The sequence below is a fragment of the Fusarium flagelliforme genome (assembly GCF_020744385.1).
Source record: "Fusarium flagelliforme strain FIESC 12 MPI-CAGE-AA-0113 chromosome Unknown B0J16scaffold_7, whole genome shotgun sequence".
In the NCBI taxonomy this organism is placed as follows: domain Eukaryota; kingdom Fungi; phylum Ascomycota; class Sordariomycetes; order Hypocreales; family Nectriaceae; genus Fusarium; species Fusarium flagelliforme.
In genome coordinates, this window is record NW_025763509.1 from 513,556 (window position 1) to 528,223 (window position 14,668).

The 14,668-nt window shown below is 49.0% G+C and overlaps 6 protein-coding genes across 6 annotated transcripts; 5 read left to right on the top strand and 1 right to left on the bottom strand.

Moving 5' to 3' along the window:
• Positions 1-295: 295 nt before the first annotated feature.
• Positions 296-1,359, top strand: B0J16DRAFT_403949 (uncharacterized protein; the record flags this gene model as incomplete). Its single annotated transcript, XM_046132755.1, has 1 exon — positions 296-1,359. The coding sequence occupies exon 1, from the start codon at positions 412-414 to the stop codon at positions 1,357-1,359; it is 948 nt and encodes a 315-aa protein (XP_045978647.1). The 5' UTR covers positions 296-411.
• A 3,454-nt stretch (positions 1,360-4,813) lies between these two features.
• B0J16DRAFT_181057 (alkaline-phosphatase-like protein) lies at positions 4,814-7,983 on the top strand. Its single transcript, XM_046122602.1, has 3 exons — positions 4,814-5,223; positions 5,291-5,535; positions 5,598-7,983. Exons 1-3 carry the CDS (start codon positions 4,988-4,990, stop codon positions 7,865-7,867), a joined length of 2,751 nt encoding a protein of 916 aa, XP_045978648.1. The 5' UTR covers positions 4,814-4,987; the 3' UTR covers positions 7,868-7,983.
• Positions 7,984-9,246: 1,263 nt separating this feature from the next.
• B0J16DRAFT_388129 (uncharacterized protein) lies at positions 9,247-10,165 on the top strand (the record flags this gene model as incomplete). The annotated part of the gene is made up of 2 exons (XM_046131722.1): positions 9,247-9,952; positions 9,999-10,165. The coding sequence occupies 2 exons, from the start codon at positions 9,247-9,249 to the stop codon at positions 10,163-10,165; spliced, it is 873 nt and encodes a 290-aa protein (XP_045978649.1).
• A 283-nt stretch (positions 10,166-10,448) lies between these two features.
• Positions 10,449-11,533, top strand: B0J16DRAFT_348410 (uncharacterized protein). The gene has a single exon (XM_046128738.1). The coding sequence runs from the start codon at positions 10,533-10,535 to the stop codon at positions 11,424-11,426; it is 894 nt and encodes a 297-aa protein (XP_045978650.1). The 5' UTR covers positions 10,449-10,532; the 3' UTR covers positions 11,427-11,533.
• An 87-nt stretch (positions 11,534-11,620) lies between these two features.
• B0J16DRAFT_375188 (uncharacterized protein) lies at positions 11,621-13,870 on the top strand. The gene is made up of 3 exons (XM_046130675.1): positions 11,621-12,560; positions 12,609-12,895; positions 12,944-13,870. Exons 1-3 carry the CDS (start codon positions 11,658-11,660, stop codon positions 13,539-13,541), a joined length of 1,788 nt encoding a protein of 595 aa, XP_045978651.1. The 5' UTR covers positions 11,621-11,657; the 3' UTR covers positions 13,542-13,870.
• On the bottom strand, positions 13,609-14,613 carry B0J16DRAFT_375189 (uncharacterized protein; the record flags this gene model as incomplete). The annotated part of the gene is made up of 1 exon (XM_046130676.1): positions 13,609-14,613. Exon 1 carries the CDS (start codon positions 14,551-14,553, stop codon positions 13,609-13,611), a length of 945 nt encoding a protein of 314 aa, XP_045978652.1. The 5' UTR covers positions 14,554-14,613.
• Positions 14,614-14,668: the final 55 nt, after the last annotated feature.

Here is a 14,668-nt window from a genome sequence, read left to right on the forward strand (position 1 = left end):
AAAGAATTCGAGTCAAAGGTCTAATGGAAGCTCTCGGCAAGAGTATGCAAGCGTGCAATGTCAAGATCAATTACGTCGACGATCCACAAATTCGCCCCTGCCGCTATCAATCAGTCCGATCGGACCGTTCACATTGTCCGATCTCCTAGCAATCAATTATAGCCTGGATCATTGCATTGTTCCTTTCATTCTGATCATGACCTCAATTAGCTAGCTTGATCTGAGACTTTGACGAAGCTTCCCATCGGACAAAATGCAACACCGAAACATCCATCCACAATACCGAAAAATGCGACGCCTTCAAGCTAGCAGAGCTTAGCATAAGGTGCATATAAAAGGGCAGTCTCCAGATAATCATCTCTGATCACCAACTTACCAAGAAAACATCCTACACCGAGAAACAACATCATAATGTCGCCCATCAAAGCCATCATCTTTGGCGCAACAGGCGCAGTTGGCCGCTCAGCCGCCCTCCAGGCCCAATCACTCGGCGCCCATGTTACCCTCGCAATGCGCAATACCCAAAAGCCCATCCCTGGCCTCACGTCACAAGACGAAAAGGACTTAGGTTTCACCCGCGTCCAAGCCGATCTCTCGGATCCCGACTCCATCTCACGCGCCGTCACCCAATCCGGCGCAACAGTAGCGTTCTCCTACATCCTCTTCGAAGCAGAAGATGGCCTCCTGGGAACATATAAAGCTATGAAGAAAGCTGGAATCCAGCACGTGGTCCTTCTCTCTTCGTACTGCGTGACGGAGAATGGCGGAGCGAAGAAGGCCACCGAGGCAGAGGAGGTTGTAGCTGTTGTACATGGGAAGGCTGAGCTTGCGCTCAAGGAGAGTGGAATGGCTTATACGGTCATCCGCCCTGCGTACTTCTCGAGTAATATTCGGCTTTTGGAGGACTGGGAGGAAGTTAAGAGCGGTGAGCTTGAGATTGCGCACCCCGATGCTCCATTTGACTATCTCGCTCCCGAGGACGTCGGTACCCTCGCCGGTGCAATGATTGTTGAAGCGCCACCAGCTTCAGGGGAGTTGATCATCACGCAATGCGGACCAGAGTTACTATCCCAGCGCAAAGCTTGGAAGATTGTCAGCGAGGGCCTTGAAAAGGATATTGCTATCAAGGAGATCAGCAGTGAGAGACATGCAGAAAACCTCAAGACGAGAGGATTTCCGGAGCCTATGATCAAATCAGCTGTGGAGCGTTTGGAAGGCCTTGCTCGCGATCCGACCATTCTATATGATCCGGACGAGTATAAGAAGGCGTCGAAGAACTTTAAGAAGTACACTGGAAAGGAACCTACTACGTTTAAGGAGTGGGTTAGCAAGCATAGAGAGGATCTTTTGGCTTACTAGATGGTATTGGGAAGTGGGAGATATTTTCTTTAGAACTGAACACAATATACGTCGAAACATATTCACTAAGAGCCACATGGACTTCTGCGATAACATTGTGACTTGTCTGAGAGGTACATGTTGCTGCCATCTTACAGGTGGCTACATCGTCAAGTTCAACAGCCTCTATTCAATCAAGCCTTGATATATGCAGGGCCATACAAAAGCTCGTTGAGAAGGCGCGTTCGGCTTAGGATACTGATATATTGCAGCGCATATATGGACAGTTCAATGCGATCGCATCTCTGAAGACATTTAATGGCGCGTAATTGAAACTGACTATCGCAACGTAGCAGCGCTGCTCATCCCATAAGTTCGTGATGCAAATTGTTGGAAAGCTTGCGCCTGTGGTCCATCATCTCGTTTATCAGATAGCCGAGGGTATACATACAGGCCTATAGGGTGAGGTCAGTAGACGAGCGGTTACGGTTTCAGCATCTTGTGAGGTTCCGGTGGAACCATCTGAGTCTTGTCAAGATGTGACTTCTTTCCGTGAGACGAAGTCAATTCACGAGCGATGCATGCACGGAAGCTTGTATCAATTGTTTGTTGTTTTCATATCAACAGCATCATCACCTCGCACTCGCTTTCTAAAGGCGACAAAGTTCAGGCCATGGCTATATGTGTCAGACATAGACTTCCAGGCTAAGCTTGTGCTTATTTGCAGGTCCTGGTGACGCCGCTTACCCTGTCGTCATACTTGATCGTGGTGGTTGCCTGTTGACTTGTCACCAATTTAGGCATTTCGTGCCACAGGGTAACAAACAAAGCGCACCCATTATAACATCCATGTAACGAAGCAATGTGGCTTTATATGCGCCTTTTTAAACCCAGAAAATTATTTCCAAGATGATCGACTGTCGCAAGCTCAATTGCGACATGTCTCATCGGTATGCGTGGCTTTCAAGTGTGAGGTCATTGTGCATTTGAGAATCTGGGGCTACTGATTCACTGCCACGAATTTAACGGGCAAGCCACTGTTACCAACCTCTGCCCCTCCACTGCGACGAATGCTACAATGACATCGTCAATGGACATTGGAAATGGGAAAATATAAGCCGATAATTATTCCTGGAGATCGGCGATAACTGTTTACGATTAAAACACGCTTTAAACCGTGCCTTCATGCGGCTTATTGATGTTAGCCCTACCATGGTGATTCGTCATCGTACGGAATGTACATTGTACAGGCTAAGCTTTTGGGGTTTCTCATGGCAGTGCATGCAGTAAGCGTAGTACCAGCCAAGCCAAGAGCACTGTATCAAGGAATTAGCCTGAAGAAACCTGCATTTTCACTTTCTCAATCAAGAAATATCGATCCGTTGACGCGTAAACACCAACATTTCGGTTTCAATTGATCACGATTCAATTGACACAGAAGCTACCCGGTACCTTAGTCAAGAAAACCAACAATAGTGGGCTGAAGAAATTGGCCCTTCACCGTGCACGGCGCGATGAAAAGCTTGAACAAAGTGCCAATGTCGATCACGGGACTCGTAGACAGAAAACCTCAATCGCCCAGCCACGCTATCGACGGATACGTCTTCGGTAAACCCGACCCCCCATTGTTTTGTTGGTCCTTAGGACCTTTGTGCCAAAAAGTGTCGCGTGCCCTTCTTGCCAATTCAAGGAACAGACTTCTTGGCTACTACTCTACAAGGCTGCCCTTTTCTTGACTGCCAGGACAGGAGGTTGGCATGTCCACTTTTAGATGAAGGATCGTCGAACATGACAAGGAAGAGGAGGCCCATGATCGCGTATCTCAATAATTACTGCGGTCGAGGCCAGACCGTCGTTTGACAAAAGTGAAGCTATTAGAACCTTTACGAGAGCTAAATTGATTATCGATTGCACTATCTCGTATTCACGGAAATGACGTTGGGATATATGGCCATGATATTCCGGCTACTCGTGCCGGACCCTCACAATGCCTTCTCTTGGAATGGTGAGGTTGACCGAAAAAAGGAGATGGACCCGCTTGTCAATGCAGTGTTTGCAGATGAACTGCCGCCGTTGGAAAGGCGCTTCGCCACGGTCCTCTCTGTATGGCGGCACGGAAGAAGGACGCTAGAAGGTCGTCTCCGCTATTAACGTGACATTGAGCTCCCATCGAGTCAGCCCTGGGACAGCGGGCAGGCAGGCAGGCAGTATACGGTATGGCCAGTTATATTACAGGGGGTGAGGATCTGGGCTGAAGGATGGAACTGTTGTTGGTTGGCTGCGGCGGACGGACAAGAGGTGAAACTCGACAATGCTGCTGATGTGATGATTATTGGTTGTTGCAACGGCCGATCCCGCAAGCCACGAGTCGCAGGTCAGGTTCAGAATGATGACGGGAAGCAAAAAGAAAAGCCGAAGGATGGAGGATCTCTATGCTTACCGCAGTATGAGGTATAATTGTTTACTGTAAACGCAGCCAACAGTGATCATGATCCCATCAACCAGAATTGGAACACACCCAGCACACAACATCTTCACTCAGCCTCCCCGCTTTAGCCAGCTTGCAGATGCACTTCAGTGGCGGTGCACCAAAAAATCCACCGTGTGAATAGTTCACAGCTGATATCTGTCACTCGGTAATTGCCCCAAAAGACCATTTCCCCACCTCGGTCGATAGTTGATGCGCCACCGAACCGGTCTTTAGACGTGGCGTAGCAAAGAGTCAGAATCGCCGAAGCTACAAGAGTCAGTAAAAATTAACTATGGATTGAAACGGCGATAGATCACGCGACAATACAAATGGCTGGTGAACGCAATCCTTGGCGGAAATGGGAGGCGATGAGATCGGTGTAATCATTCCGCCAACTGCACTACACTGCCGTGCACCCTCCTCTGAAATCCCGTCTCTGACAGCTACACTGTACTAGCCACGTTGCAGTAGCAGAGAAAAAGGTCAAGAGTCGCCTAGGGACAAAGGGTCCTCCTGTCGGGTCCGCTGTAAACGAGCCCCTAATAATTTTGCGTATTGCACAGTACGGAGCGGAGCTAAAAAGCGCTACACGGGCCTACTTGACCCCTGGCTACACGCGACCCCTTTCTTATTTGGCCCTCGCAATTACCCCACATTCTCCTGTTCATTGGAAAGGAAGGTGCCAAGGGCCCAAGAGTCCAGCCGAGTCCAGACTCCAGGTGCCAGATTTAGGTGCAAAAGTGTCGCGAGACCATCCAGCGCCTCAGGACCACCTAAAAGTTAATAGTTACAGCAGTAGAGCAGCTGGAGAAATCCAGGCACAGCGCTAGCTCTTCCATCTGCTATTTTCATTTTCTTAATTTTCCCTCGGTTCCCCCCCCTCCTCCTCATCCATCCCGACACTTTTTCTTCCTTCTCCTCTTCATCAGAGTAATTATTTGTGTTGTCGGTCGCGCCTTCTCTCCTTTTCTTGCGTTCTTTCTTCAACACCTTGAGCGAGCGGCCTTCAACCCTATAAGGTTTTGCTTTGCCTCGCGTCGTCACCCTCCCCCCAGTTTTCTACCAATTCCTTCAACATATTGGTATCTCTGGGCGCCCTTCGCTTTTCTTCCAACCTCGCACGCGCATGAACGATCAGGACTTTTGAGTCCTTCTCTCTCTCTCCCCCCGCCGGCAAAAATGTGTTTTCTCTTCTCGGTATCGTACGTGTTCGGCGTGTTCTTCACGTCGATCCTCGCTAGCAAGCTGCTACATCTCTATACGCATTTCTATACCGTCCCCGCCTCCGATTTCTTCCTGTACCTGCCGACGTTCTTCCTCTTCGACATCTTGACGCTATGTATCGGACGTCTGCTTCTCGTCCAGTCTAGGACACCGTGGGCATGGATCACTTGCTTCTTCGGTACTATCGCTACGTATGTTCTTACCGCCCTTTGCCTCGCGCAATGCGCCAGCAAAACAAACTAACATTATTCGTCGCAGACTCATCTCCCATGGCGGTTCATCTTCACAGCTTGGATTCTTCGTCAAGACCGGAGGAGAGCTCGATTGGCGCGATGCGACCGCTTACGCTACCAGCAAGGAGGGTCTTAAGGTGCTTTTCAGTGGCAGCGAGGCCGTCATTGCTTGCGGAATCGGTCTGCTCATTATCGCTATGCCTATACAAGGCTTCGTTTACCGTGCTTTCGGTGCCTTCTTGGGCGCGATCGGCGATAACATTCTCTCAGGTTCGTGGTCGCCCCATGTCAGTGGTCAATGTCCGATAGCTAATCTCCCATCCTCCCCTTAGTGTACGCTTATTTCCGAAGCCTTCGCATGCGAATCCCCGGTATGCAGCGCGGCAAGTATTCTGCCCTCAAGAATGCCGAGAACGATCTCGAATCGACGACCGATACATACTCGATGGACGAGGATTACCGATCCAATGATAACTTCCGCAAGGGCGAGTCGAACACCGCCAAGGGCAAGATTGCGCGCTTCTTCAATCGCATTCCTTACTTCTCGTGGCTGTGGAAGATTGCTGTCGTGCTTTTCCTCGGCATCACCCTCATTCTCCGACCTGCCAAGCCCTACGATCTTCTGTCGATGACTCTGCCCGTGTCGATGCTCGACGTTTTTGCACCCGAACCCGACTTCTGCGCTGGCCAACGTGCGCTCATCGACAATGACTTCCCCTTCCCCAAGCTCATCAACAAGAAGACTTGGAAGCAGCCAGAGGGCGATTACTACAAGGGTTGGGCACCTCTTACTGGCAAGAACATGAGCCCTCTCGGCGAGAAGTACCGAAAGCACACTCCCAACTGGTTGCCCGAGGAGAATGTCAGCTTGCCCCGTGGCTTCTTCCGATTCGACCCCAAGCGCTTTAAGAACGGCTACCACGGTTCGCTCGGTGATCCCAAGGGTCTCATTACCGATAACAAGTGTCCCTCGGTCACTGCTGCCGAGACCGATCCTTACTACAACCCCGTCGCCGATCCCCTCAAGATCACCAACCTCGATACCGATATTCTTCCCACTCTGAAGGAGGCGCTTGGCAATGGCAACGTCAAAATCAAGCACGTCGTCTTCATCCTCATGGAGAGTCTGCGACAAGACTTCTGGCCCCTCCAGCAGGGTTCCCATACCCACAGCTTGATCATGGACCTCAACAAGAGCGACCAGGAGAAGGAGGAGGCCAACGAACGATTGTCATGGATGATGCCTCACATTGAGAAGATCACCGGCCTGAAGCAAGGTTATACAGACAAGAATGGCAAGCCCTACGCTGCCCCCAACTACACATGGCACGACCAGGCCGAGGAAGGCTTTGGTGGTATCAACGTTGCCAGCGCCTACACCGCTGCTACCATGTCCACCAAGAGCTACTGCGCCAACCACTGTGGTGCCTACCCCATGCCCGTCGAGAAGTTCGCCGAAGCCGATACCGACAGCTACCAGCCTTGCATTCCTCAGGTCCTGAGCATGCTGAACAAGGTTAAGAAGAATGTCTCTTCCGATTCCGACGACTTCCGTGATCTGCAGTGGAAGACTGCTCTTTTCGAGGCCGAGATTGAGGAGTACGATCGCCAGGAGAAGTTTGACCGCAAGCTTGGCTTTGAGCACATCATCACCAAGAAGCAGCTCGAGAACGACTGGCGATACAACAAGTCCGACGTCCTCTACCAGAAGATTAACTACTTCGCTTACCCCGAGCCTATCCTTATGCCCTACCTCAAGGAGTTCATCGGCAACACCACCAAGAACAACCAGCGCATGTGGTTGAGTCACTTCACCAGTACCACCCATCACGCTTGGGGTCTGCCCAAGGGCTATCCCACCTACGATTACCTGTCGCACACCGGCATGAACAAGATGCACGACAACTTCAACAAGTACATGAACACTGTCCGCTACCACGATGGCTGGATGGCTAGCTTGATGAACCTCCTCGACGAGCAAGGCATCTCTAACGAGACCCTTGTTGTCTTCGCTGGTGACCACGGTCACTCTTTCAAGGATGACGCTGGCAAGGAGGGTACCTACGAGAACCAGTTCATCTCCAACTACCGAGTTGGTCTCACCTTCCGACACCCCCACCTCCCCCGAGTCCAGTACGACGCCAACACCACCACCATCTCCATCCTCCCCACCATCCTCGACCTTCTCATCAACAGTGGCTCCCTCAACGAGAAGGACACTCACCTCGCTTCCGATCTTGTGCAAGATTACGAGGGTCAGTCCCTCATCCGACCTTACAAGAAGAGCGACGGCGACCGACGCGCTTGGGCATTCTCTGTCGTCAACTCTGGTGCTGGTATGCTTGGTGTCACATCTGCTGATGTCAACTGGCGTCTTGTCATCCCCCTCAGCAAGACCATCGAATACAGGGTCACCGACGCCGTCAACGACCCCATGGAATTGAAGCCCGTGACGGCTTGGACGCCAGAAGAGCTTGTCACAGCAGCTGGCTCCGCCCTCGGCGATGAGGCATCGAAGTGGGTTGAGGAAGCCATACCAATAGCGCAGTGGTGGGTTAAGGAACGCCAACGGCTCTGGCGGTACAAGTCTCTGTCATCATAGACTTTCTCCAGCATTTTTATACCTCTCTTGCATTGTCAGGCGTTTTTTGGGGACTTCATTTGCTTTGTGTTTGACACAATTGCATTTTATACATCACTACAAGCATCAAAGACCGACACTATCCCAGGATGGATGGTCGGATCAACGATAATAATATCTTGAATTTTCTCTCGACATTTTCTTCATGTAAAAAAAAGTGTGATGATTTGGATGGCGGTGGTTGAAAACTTTAATGTGGAATGAATTATCCTTTCCCTATTCCAATGCTTCATTTTATATAACTAGGAGGGAAAGCGAAAAAGGGTTCTCACGGTCGCTAACGACATGGTGTTGGGCATCTCCTTTTTTTGCTCACTTATATTTCTTCTTGTGTATAGCGTTTAGAAGGGGTTGTCTATAAATAAATGCATACTATATCCAAACATCCACACTTCTTACCATGTCTTGATTACGTGAATGATCGTCTGTGTTTGCGCAAGGTGAGTCGGGCCGGGTCGTGCATGTGGCTGTAACACCCTGGCTTTGGGATTCTTAAGCGCGATCTTCGCTTATTTTGGTTGGTGGACTTTTGCGATGAAGCTGTACTCTGATCTGTCAACTTGAGGCGATCTACCTGAGACCGCCTAAAACACGTCTCACACCGTGGTGTTTTTGGATACTACCAGAAACGTTTACCGAGACATGTTTGTTTCAAGAGAATGATCGGCGACACATAGAGCACTACTTTTTACCTTACTATTTACTGTTTTGGGCCTCACAACCGTTGGTGTAAATGCGTGGTGATTTGGGAAAGCGTTTATTCGGTGGTCGGAGGTGAGGAGTGGTCTATATGCGCTCGACACAAGGCTGTTAACAGGGCACGTTACATAGATTGATCGCATACGCTCAAGATTATACTTAGAATTTCATAGATAGCTTTGTGTTATAGGGTCGCTGCTTGTGGCAGTGTACGCCCGTCACAGCGATTTGTATACGGAAGGTTTACGGACGTAATCACAGTCGACTGCCTACTCTACCAGTCCCGAGTAATAGTGCCCTTTCTGTTTATGAATTCGGATTTGATATAACGTTACTTGACGACAGTTTGCGGCGGCTTATCAATTACTGGTATTTACAAAGTTTGTTGATCTTCCGCGGAAGTTGGCTGAATAACCCCAAGAATGAAGATAATTTAACTAAGAGGCAACGCATTCCAGAGAATACGGCGTCGATAGCTTCCACGGAAGAGTTCCATGGAAGACATAAATCAGTAAGCTTGTAAGAGTGAGTAGAGCTACGCTCCTACATATAAATCAGCAGAGATGTCTTCGATCAATGACCTTTCGTTCAATAACCTCACCAGATCTTAGTATTTACTCAATATCTCATCAAAGTTCACGATGCCACAACTTCCTTTCCCAAACATGGTCTCCTTCACAAAGACCTGGCATGACAAGCCATACCCCATGATCTCCCCAACAAGACCCGAGCTCTCAGTCTCGGGCCAAAACATCGTCATCACAGGCGGCGGTCATGGAATCGGACAAGCGATCGGCATAGCCTTCGCTCAAGCAAACGCAAAGTCCGTGTCTATCGTTGGGAGAACCCTTGAACGTCTGGAGAAAGCAGCAGCGGCGATCCAAGCAGCTAATCCATCAACTGTTGTCCTATACGAGGTTGCAGACACTACTGACCGTGAATCCATCGACAAGGCGTTAAACAACTTTGTCGGCAAGGTTGGGAAGATTGATATCTTTGTTGCTAATGCAGGTATCCTTCCAGTGTACGGCACTGTAGCTGGATATCCAGAGGATGAACTCTTTCGAAGTCTGATGATCAACATCATGGGTGCATTCAATTCCATCCAAGCATTTCTTCCACTCGCAGCACCAGGAGCAAAGCTCTTCAACACAAGCTCGGGAATAGGTCACTGGCAACCAAATGATTCTATCACAGGCGACTTTGCCTACGGGGCTGCCAAGGCAGCGGCCATCAAGATGTTTGACTACGTCGCTTTTGAGAACCCGGGTCTTCATGTTGTTAATTTCCAGCCTGGTATTATCGCCACGGGAATTAATCCTGATATCACGGTTGCTTTTGATACAGGTATGTTTTGTCACCCAAGATTTAGGATTGAAGCTGACTCTCTTAGTGGAATTGCCTGGTCATTTTGTTGTGTGGCTTGCTTCGAAGGAAGCGGCATTCTTGAAGGGAAAGTTTGTTTGGGCAAATTGGGATGTGGAAGAGCTTATGGCCCGAAAGGATGATATTCAGAATTCCATGCTGTTTAGACTGTCGTTGAATGGGGTTGACATGTAGGCCTGTTGGCCTGGTATGATCTTTGTTTGACTCACCGGCCAGTCATCAGACGACTAATTCATGAAGGAATATGGCAGGTTTTCAGTTTATGCGGAGGCACAGCTCGCCTAAAATACCTTGGCTGAATGTTGTCTCCATATCGAGCAAGGCAGTGTTGGGATGAGCCTCAAGAGCGACTAGGATCTCACTGCTTTTGCGTTGTAATAGGCAGGGATCACGGCGTGAGTCACCATGACCTACCAATAAAACACATTTCACCGTCAAATAGCTTATGTATAGAAGCTTTCACTTGATATCTTCCAACTGACCTTAGCAAGACTTTCTGCTATCTTGCTAAAACATACATAGTATACTTGCGAAACTCAAGATGGGGCGAAAGCGCACCAACAGACGCCAAACAAGCGCCCCAGCACCAAAATCCGGTGATGCCGGCCGCAAGGTACTGGAAATCTATGAGCTACTCTATTGTATATGCACATACATGGATATGGGAACATTATTCAACGCTCAACGAGTCTCAAAACGCTGGTACGAAATAATCTCGACATCGCCTCTGTTACAACAAAACCTCTACTTGGAACCTTGCCCACCATCGGACACAGCAGATGAACGAGTCTTCAATCCTCTTCTACTAAATCATTTTAAACCGATTCTCAAACGCAACAAGAACTATCGCTCCTGGGAAAACAAACTCGAGTACTCTTCTCTGGCGGTACCAGGAATGAGCATCACCCACATGAAAGGCGGTCGCAAGGTTCACAAAGCTTTCATCCGCCGCGGCGCAAGTTGGCGCAGGATGCTCGTCTCCCAACCACCCATAACAGCAATTGGCTATGCCATAGAGATTGACGGAATGGAGCAAACTAGCCGGATTCTCTCATTCCCAGATGGTCTACGCATGGGAGCTTTATACGACATGGTTTTCCAAGCAGTATTCATCAAACCTACCGAGGCTGAGAGACATTGTAATTTAGAGCTACATGTACCGCTCGATGAAGACTCCGCCCCGTTGATGAGAAAGATGACGGAAAAGCTGGGAGAGAGACCCGGGTTGCTGTTCACGTCGGCGTCGGGTTTCTATGCTAGCATGGCTTGCAGTAATCCTCTGTGTCCATGCTCTAGTTATGAGCGCGCGATGACCTACTGTAGAGAGATGAGGGAGAGTATTAGGGAGAGGAAGGGGATGCGGTGGATGTTTGAGTGTGAAGAGTTTGAGGAGACGGATTATTTGAGTCTTGGTCAGGCAACCTTTGGGGAATAGATCCAGGAGAAAACACATACATAGTCGTTTATGAAATACTTGATAGAATTATAGAGCACTCTGTAGAGTTAATTGAGATCGGGATATTCAAACCCGTGTTATATCCGATTCACCGAGCTGACACACCAATTGTCCGAAAGTCCGGATACACGGATACCCGATTACCCCGATCTTGACTACCCTCACCCGTTATCAAGAACCCTTCAAACTATGCCAAAACGATAACTCACCATGAGCGAAACCGTACCAACCCGAGTACAGATGCGCTCTTCACTAGCGTGTCTCCAGTGCCGATCCAAGCATGTCAAATGCGATGCAAAACAGCCGCACTGTACGAGATGTCTTGCGTCGCAGAAGGAATGTCAGTATACTGTCTCGCGAAGAGGCGGTCTTGATCGTGCCGCGCTTGCAGAGAAAAAGAGACATGCTAGGAAAAGCAATAGTCGACAGGAAAATGAGAGATCGCAGAGCTTTACAGATGCGACTATTTCGCCACTCGACGTCGAGTTTATGGATTGTGCGGATATTGTTCAGCCAGAGGAAGATATGAGCCAGGAAACAGTCGCATCGAGTACCATTGAGCCACTCAGCACATTGGCTGATGATCCCCTAATTATCTCTTACTACAAGAACTTCCACGTCTTGCATCCCTTCGTTCTGCCACTACATCGTTTAGTCAAAATCTGCGAAACCCCGTCATCATCATGCAGCTTCATTGCAATAACACCAGTAATGCGCCTCATCGGCAAGCTCTACGAAAATAACGAATGGTCCAGCCCTCTCCAAACTGAAATCGAGTCTCGTATCTCAGAGCTTCCTCCCTCAGACCCAATGCAAGTCCAATGCCGACTCCTCTACTCCATCGCCTTGTTCTGGAGCAGCAACACTACTAAGGCCAAAGAGGAGATTGATACTGCTACCAGCGTCGCAGTTGAGTTGGGTATGCACAAAAGAGAGTTTGTTGATGCATATGGGGGAGATGTTGTTCTGATGGAGTCTTGGAGACGGACGTGGTGGATGTTGTATACTGTGGATGCGTACTATGCTGGAACGCTAGGAACGATGAACTTGAAGGCGTTTCATGTGGAAGCGACTGTTGATCTCCCTTGTGAGGAGGATGGTTATGAGTCAAGCGTAAGTATGCCATCGACCAAATGAAACGTTTAGCCAATCATTTTCTAGGTCATCCCGGAGCCTCACACAGTCGAGGACTTCGAATCTCGCGAATTTGCAGATGAAGATATACAGTTTTCGTCATTTGCATACCTCATTGGTGCAGTACGTGCTGCAGCGCTCGCCATCTCTGTCACTCCAAAGAGAGCAACTAGACAGGATTCAGAGCGAATGATACAATCTGCAGATTCAGTCATCGATGCCTGGCTTCTGCTTTTACCCAAGAGTAAAAAGGTTATGAGAGACGATGGAAGTATCGACGAGTTGATGTTCCAAGCTCAGCTACTAGTTCACGTGTAAGATATCTTCCCAAGATTGCACGTAAAGGGTGCTAATATTAACAGCGCAACAATTGGTATGCATCGTCCATTATCTGACCTGAGGTTCAACCCAATCGAGAATGTATCAAGCTGCGCCAGACAAGCACCCACAGAAACACCCAAAGCAGATCTCATCAACGTCCATACAAAACGAGTTCTCAAGTCCATCGACGCACAAATCCAGCTCTTGGCACTCCCCGTTCGTCCATTCCACCACACGCCCTTCACAACATGCATGGTGAGCGAAGGCACTCTCTCACTTCTCTCAGCATGCAAATATCTCCTTCGAGATAAGGAACTAGCTATAGCAAGAGATCAGATCAGACTTACCATCGGCTGCTTAAAGGCTCTGGGGGAGGTATGGGCGAGAACGGCGAAGAATGTGAAGGAGATACAGACTATCGCTCGTCATGTGCTGGGGCTGGAGAAAGCGAGCGTCTCTAGGTCTAGCGAAGTGCTGAGTTTGACTGGAAGTAGTGGAGAAGGTAGTTCACAGTCTGCAGATGTGTCAACAGATGGGGATATTCTTGCGTCTCTGGGATCTTTCGAAGATATTTGTGGATGGATCAATATTGGCTCAGATCTTAGTTACGATTGGATGGGTGAAGAAGGAATTAGTTGAATACCGAGAAACTGACATTCATTCTAAGATGTATCTATTCCGGCCTACGGAAATCCCTCTCACTAATCTAAAACTCAATAACAACTTTATAATCCCTTCCTCGCTGCCTAGCATGATCCCAAGCCTCAGCTCCCTGCTCAAAAGGAAACGTCTTGACAGCCAATGGCTTCAACAAGCCCTCATCAACCATAGTCGCCACTTGAGAAAGTCTTTCCGCCTTAGGGGAAACGATAAAATGTTTGTACTTGATGCCCGGATATCTCAACGATTCAGGAGCTTCTTCATCATTGAAAGCCCAAGCTGGCGCTGGATCTCCGACTGTAATGATAGTCCCATCGGGTTTGACGGTTTCCCATGTTTTAGATAGGACTTCTCCGCCGACTGTGTCAAAGACAAGGTCAACGTTCTTGATAGATGTCTCCCAGTTAGGAGAGGAATAGTCGATGAGTTCGTCTGCACCCAGAGTCTTCAAAAGGTCGTGGCTGCGCTTTGAAGCCAGTGCGATGACATGGGCACCGGAGAATTGTTTGACAAGCTGTACATACAGCCGCCCAACGGAGCCCGAAGCACCAGTTACCACAACCCTCATCTCCGAGGTAACAGTTGAGTGCTCTGTGATCGCTTCCCAAGCAGTAAGAGCAGGAATCGGCAATACCGCTGCCTCCGCATGTGACAGCGATGTCGGCTTCAGAGCAACCTCCTCCTGTTTGCAGACAACATACTCAGCCTGCCCTTCGCCACGATCCGCGGCTATACAGGCAAAGACATTTTGCCCGATACTCAGTGGTCCGGTGTAGTCTGGACCGAACGAAACGATGGTTCCAGATATATCATGGCCTGGGATGCGGGTGGGAGTTTGATAGACTTCAGGCCATGTCACTTCATCGCCGGTTATACCAGCTGAATGAACTTGGATAAGAATGTCTGCGTCGGTAGGTACAGGTTTCGGAATGGCATGTGTGATGGCGATTTTGGGAGATGAGACATCTCCGAGGATTTGAACGGCCTTCATGGTTGTAATATTATGTTAGGTGAAGATTGATGTTAAGCAGTGTTGCCGATGACACGTAAGCCTTCAATAGAGCAATGGTCTTGGAGATTGGGTAATTATATGTGTCCGGGAACTA

What these genes read in the sequence shown, in the direction of transcription:
- B0J16DRAFT_348410 (XM_046128738.1), top strand. Translation starts at nt 10,533, where the DNA reads ATGGGGCGAAAGCGCACCAACAGACGCCAAACAAGCGCCCCAGCACCA.
- B0J16DRAFT_375188 (XM_046130675.1), top strand. Translation starts at nt 11,658, where the DNA reads ATGAGCGAAACCGTACCAACCCGAGTACAGATGCGCTCTTCACTAGCG. An exon ending in AGGATGGTTATGAGTCAAGC is followed by an intron (nt 12,561 to 12,608) that starts GTAAGTATGCCA and finishes ATCATTTTCTAG; the next exon opens with GTCATCCCGGAGCCTCACAC. An exon ending in GCTCAGCTACTAGTTCACGT is followed by an intron (nt 12,896 to 12,943) that starts GTAAGATATCTT and finishes TAATATTAACAG; the next exon opens with CGCAACAATTGGTATGCATC.
- B0J16DRAFT_181057 (XM_046122602.1), top strand. Translation starts at nt 4,988, where the DNA reads ATGTGTTTTCTCTTCTCGGTATCGTACGTGTTCGGCGTGTTCTTCACG. An exon ending in TTCTTCGGTACTATCGCTAC is followed by an intron (nt 5,224 to 5,290) that starts GTATGTTCTTAC and finishes TATTCGTCGCAG; the next exon opens with ACTCATCTCCCATGGCGGTT. An exon ending in CGGCGATAACATTCTCTCAG is followed by an intron (nt 5,536 to 5,597) that starts GTTCGTGGTCGC and finishes TCCTCCCCTTAG; the next exon opens with TGTACGCTTATTTCCGAAGC.